Source organism: Telopea speciosissima, chromosome 1 (genome assembly GCF_018873765.1).
Source record: "Telopea speciosissima isolate NSW1024214 ecotype Mountain lineage chromosome 1, Tspe_v1, whole genome shotgun sequence".
NCBI classification, from domain to species: Eukaryota; Viridiplantae; Streptophyta; class Magnoliopsida; order Proteales; family Proteaceae; genus Telopea; species Telopea speciosissima.
In genome coordinates this window covers 18582792-18588791 of record NC_057916.1, presented here as the reverse complement: position 1 = coordinate 18588791, position 6000 = coordinate 18582792, and the positions used below count along the sequence as shown (strand labels likewise).

General features: G+C 37.2%; 1 protein-coding gene across 1 annotated transcript; it reads left to right on the top strand.

Moving 5' to 3' along the window:
* Nucleotides 1–522, top strand: LOC122665509 (VQ motif-containing protein 8, chloroplastic-like). Its single transcript, XM_043861683.1, has one exon. The coding sequence runs from the start codon at nucleotides 1–3 to the stop codon at nucleotides 520–522; it is 522 nt and encodes a 173-aa protein (XP_043717618.1).
* The last annotated feature ends 5478 nt before the right edge of the window (nucleotides 523–6000 follow it).

Genomic DNA, 6000 nt, shown 5'->3' with positions numbered 1-6000 from the left:
ATGTCTTCTTCAGGTGAAAGCACTAAGAGAGTATCCCCTAGAAGGGAGCAAATTAGGGGTCCAAGGCCTCGACCTCTGTATGTAGGAGTAGGAACAGATTCCTGTAAGATCAAGAAGCCAGTAGCTGATCAACGTCGTCCGCCGGGGCCGGTGGTGATACACCTAAAGTCACCAGAGATTATTCATACTAGACCACAGGATTTTATGGCTCTTGTTCAGAATCTAACTGGGAAAAAAGTTTCATCTGGATCTATTAGTGCTGCTGCTGATCTGGTTGATGACTCCAGCTGCAAACCTTGTGAAATTTCGTCTCAGAACGATGAGATTGAGATTTTCTCAAGAAGTTTTGATTCAATCAGGGACCCTCAGGACAATAAGGTTGAGGTGAGTACCTCACTTTTTGCTCCTAAACTACCTCCTTCATGGTCTGCTAGCCCTCCATCAATGTCTGCAAATTTCTCTCTACCAGCTTCTCCAATGATCACCTACTCTGAATGGCATGAATTCAGCCCAATACTTTAGTTCTTGTGTGTTCGATCTACTATTGTAATTGTACAATCTATGGGTTGTATGAGACATTTATTTAAAGTAGTCATTGTTGGAACTGTATGGCCTAACACAATTTGTTTTAGTGTAATTTTATGCATTATATATAATAATTGAAATTTTTTTTTTCTATTTTCTTTTATGGTCTATTGTATATTTTGAAAGATCAAACAGATTTAGTAGTTTAATAAGGATGTGTTTGGATTAGAATGGCTGATTAGGGTCAGGTACAAGAGGGTTTGAATCTGCTTTTTTGTTTTATGTTTCTTGTTTTTTGTCCTTGTATTAATTTAGGTTGGAAATAGCTTCTTTGTGAAAGCAGGGGTAAGGTTCCGTATATTTTGAACCTTCCCCATATCCCTACAGTGGTAGAAACCTCGTGCACTGGGTACTCCCTAATTTTATTATGTCTACGACGGCCTTGTAACTTCAATAGATTCCTTTCAAGGAACAAAAAAAAAAAACTCTTAAAACACCTCTGAATTGCTGGTGTTAGTGCATAGGTCTGTAGAGAGATAACTTTACGACTCCAGAGTGAATCTATCAAAACTGTGGATGAGATCTTGGACATGCTTGCATTAGATCACACTAGTCCTTCCAAAGCCTAAGGCAGAGTGGGACAAAGAGAGAGATGGGGATTTACTGCTGAGAAACAGAAGGAAGGAGCAGGGATGAGAGGAAGAGAAGGTTCCGAGATGGAGGTAGGGATACAAGGAGAGAGTGGTGATCGAGAGGGAGTTTTACAGAGAAACAGAGGAAGAATGAAATATGTTTGTAGATATCTCATTCTGTGAACCTAGAGGTGTGCATAGTAATGATGATTGAATGCTTTTAGATCACGTGTGCGTGCGTGTGATCTATCGTATGGATTTGGATGTCTCAACTAATAATCTAGACCATTCCAAAATGGACGAGAGAGGTAGCCCTAGGCAAAGACCAAAATATCTCTAGAAGGGTTGATAGCATCAAAAGTTGATCAAATGATCATGAAATCAGACCAAGCTTCAGTATTATGTTCATTTTATTATAGAAACTGTTGGCAAGAAATCGCGAGCGTCTGAGTCCCGCAAGTGGACCAAGGGGTCACGAGAACCGTGTGGTCGCCTAGGGCTCTCGATAAAGTTAGATTTCGCGCAAATAGATGAATAGTGATTATTCATATGAGATTAGATGTCCCCTATAGGGTGTGTACCTTGCCTTTTATAGCATATGGCGGGTGGAAGTCCGTTGATGGATGCCGTTGAGTGGATAGAGGCCCGGTACGGTCTATCGTCCATCCCGGGAGTGTCCGTGGCATCGGATCCTTGGTGGATAGATATCCGGTGTGATAACGCCTTGGTGCTTGAATCGTGGATGCGTGACTCTAAGGGTCTAGAGTCCAGGACATGAGTCTTAGCGATACGATCGGGTCGAGATGGGTGGCCCCACCTCGGTGCCCATGATTGCTGGTGAGGCGGTGGGAGGCGCGCTAGGTGAGCGCGCGTAGGTGAGAGGCGCGCTGGTAGGCGTGAGGAGGCCGCGGTGAGCGCCCGATGTGTGGCCGCGGTAGTGGCCGCCCAATTCGTTCGCCCTTGGCTATGGGGGTTTGACACGTGGCGCGTGATTAGCCGAATATTGGATGTATCATTTGTGTTTTTTATTTTATATTGTGTGTTTCAATTTTAAAAAGAATTCTTCAACTACTTTTGGTCAAATTAGTTTGCAAATTTCATTTCATTAAATAATACTCATAATAAGCTTTTCAATGCATCAAGAATCAAGGAAATTTGATTTAAAATAACAAAGTTATGATTATGTTAAGCTGGAATATATTATTTACTCAAATCATGGGAAACATATTACATTGGTTTTTTTTGGATAGATTCATTTACAAGGTTATATTGTATTTAAATAATTTTTACTAGCATTCTAAGTTTCCGTGCATTATAACAACATTTAGGTCATTATGCATATTTCTATAAAATAAAAAATTTATCAATTTTATTGAATGATATATTCTTTGTATATTAATTTCTGATTATCCACTGTTGTTATTGGATATTAAGCAATTATTGATAATTTAGTTTCTTTTATTTGTTGTAAATCATCTTTCTTTTAATTAGAGTTTTTATTTAATTTATGTTCTATTAAAAAACAGCAGCTTAGGATCATTTTGTTCTATTATAAATTAATTAGTGAATTTCATACGAATTTATATATACTAACTCTGTTTATAGTGCATGCATCGAGGTGAATCTCATTTTCTTCTTATTTAATTTATGGGAAGTAGTTTTCTGTACGGGGGTGTAGCATACGCCAGCACTCCTATGTGTCTATCTCTCTCTCCTCCTTAAAATAAGGGGCAGAGGTGTCTTTTCACATGGGGAGGAAAGAGATAGGCTCATGGGAGTGCTGGCATAGGCCACACTCCCGAACAGAGATCTTTTTCCCTTAATTTATTTTTATATTTTATATCTATAAATTAGAATATCATGTATTAATTAAAATTTTTCATAATTTTATAAAAATATGAAATCAAGTGGAATATTGGTTTAATTGAATGGACCAGGGTACCTAACACATTCCCTGGTCCGCAACTTGACTCGAACTCAATCTCACAATCAAACCGGATCGAATGGAGACACATATATGTTTAATGTGAGTCCCAAACCCTAATTTAGGTGGTGTATCCTTATTCCTTCTCTCTCAAGAGGAGGAGATTCTCATTGAGGATGGAAAATCACTACTCTTACAGTGGCAACTCCATTGGGGATGTCAAACTTCCAAAATTTATTCCATTGGGGATATCAACTAAGTAAACACAACCCTCAGCCACTGGACCATTTGTCCACGTACGGTTGGAGGTTGACCCCAAGTTTTTCCTTAGAGCCTGTAAAGCCTTGACCTATCAAATCTAATACATTTTAAGAGATGTTAGGCCAATTTGATTAATCCAATTCTAGGTCAACCATTCTATATGACTTGGTCAAATCTAGGCAAGTCCCAATGCAAGGAGGGTTTCTACTAGTTAGTCCAATTTGGATCATTTGACCATTTAATGTTTTAAGGTCAATTAACTAGTGACAACCTTACAACTTAGGAATACAAGAGATATTGCATTATGTAAAATAAATCCCAAGTGTAGAAGCCTAAGCTACTCTTTGACACTTGAATTCCAATGAAACTTGGTACAGAGTTTGACACTTGACTTCCAAGTCACTTGAGCCTTTTGATGATCTCTACAAATCTTGAATCTTCCATTCACTTTTGTTGGAAATGCTCCATTGATGCTTCTTACTCTATGACACACTTTTGTTGGAAGTGTGTCCATATAACCCAATTATTTAAATTTATTTATTTAATTATTAAGTGTGATTAGGGCCTTGGTAGTCCTTAAGTTTTAACCTAAACTGTTCATGACTAGGGATGAGACAAGACACCCCCCGTTCATATAGCCGTCGAAGAGTGTGTTCTTAGGAAGAAAGACTCCAGGGTGTGTACATTGAACCATATCATACGAGAATTTGTATGCACATTGCGTTTGATTTATTTGGAATGAAATTCTTGTAAGTAATGTTCAATTGGTCACTTGACCTAAGATGTCCTTACCAAGGTGGTTATGCACTGTAAATTTTGACTCACCAATGGTTCATGTCTAGATTGGTGTACTTGGTTTGAAGCGTTTGGTCATATTCAAAAGAGACTTCCAACATGGAATTTACTATCCTAATTGGGAGAATATTAGAGAGAGAGAGAGAGAGAGAGAGAGAGAGAGTCTATAATTGATTGAACACAAATCCAAATCCGGTGGTATTTTGGTAAAATTGTTTGCAAGGTTTTGAAAAGTAATATTATTTATTAATATTTATTTTAAAAATGTTTTTTTGTTTTAAAACTATTTTAAAGGTCCAACCGGAATTGCAAAATCTCTGAAATTATATTTTCTATAGAATGAGGTTTTGACGGTAAATTAATAGATGCCCAATAGTCTATTATGTGATATTGTATAGTGGAGGGACTAAGGCATAATTATCTACTAAAATTGGGAGTTTTTTGTTACACCTACTTTATTGTATATTTATTGATATTCCATATTGAGAATGTGGTAATGAACTAACTACATGACATGCTAGGTGGAACCCCAATGGAATCCTACCTGTTAAAGTTGCTAAGCATGCTATTATGGGATTTTGATCAATATATGGCATGATTTTAGGAGCTGGTTAGTGATTGGGTCCAATATGGAAAGCCATATCACCTCATATCTCTTAAAAATGTTTAAAGGGTTTTCATAAGCAAAATCATCACACCCAATCTCACTCACTTTCTCTGTCCTTTGAGAATCACATCGAAATCTCCGTCTCCCCTTGCATGAGTATGTGAAGAAAAACTAAGGTTTTGAGAAAACCCTAATGAGAGGTGATATTGGTGGTGGGCAACGTTGACGGGAACGAAAAGCTACTGTAGTGGGCAATATGATCTCCCTAACTAAAGTATCTAAAATGTTTTGAAATATCATACCCGATTCCTGTACAAATTTAGGCTATGTGGGCTTTGGCCTGATGCCTCAACCCCAGTCCAATTGGAACTGATTTTGGACTAAAAATTTCCAACCCAAGGGAAAAATCCACTAAATGGTTGAGATAAATCACAAAATTATTTTTTTTTGGTAAAGGAGATAAATCACAAAATTTAATTTTACGTGTAACAACAACCAACAATATTCTATCAATTTAGTTATTAGTTTTCCAATGATGAACTTAATGGAACCACCATTCCACATCGAGGGTGTGTGTTGTGTTACTTGTGTATATCTGTCATTCCGGGGTCCTAAAAGTCAGTTAACCTTTTGGAATTGGTGTGTAGTTTGTGTGATTACATTTTCATCATCATCGGAAAAAAAAAAAAAAAAAAAAAAAAAAAAAAGCCTTAATAGAACCACCATAATCGTATGACCACACCATTTTAATTATTAGATAGATAGAGGACTTTCTGAATTGGTCATTAATTCAAAATTTTGGCCAAAAACTGAATGGATATTCCAAATATTAATTCCAAAAGATAATTACGGCACGGATGCAACTTTTAGAGGGGAAAAAATATCAAACGGCAGACAAGGCTATTCCCAAAGAGGATGTACCTCAGATCATGGTTTAAAATATCAGTATTGGGAATGGTATTAGTCTCGTAGATATCAATACCGATATATATCGATTGTTCACTTTTATGAAAATTTTTGATTTTTGAACACGTTTACCCTTACTAGATACCGTTACACTGGTATGAAATCGGTCAAATATCACATTGATAGCTAATACCGTATTTTGAAACCATTCCTCAAATCCATCACATGGTCCGTCATGTATTCAATCTACATACGGCCTTAGATCAATCATACGGGGTCCATCATGTATTCAATGAGTTCGGCTCCCATTCTCTTACAAGAATGGGTCTCGTATGGTCAGAGGTGCACAA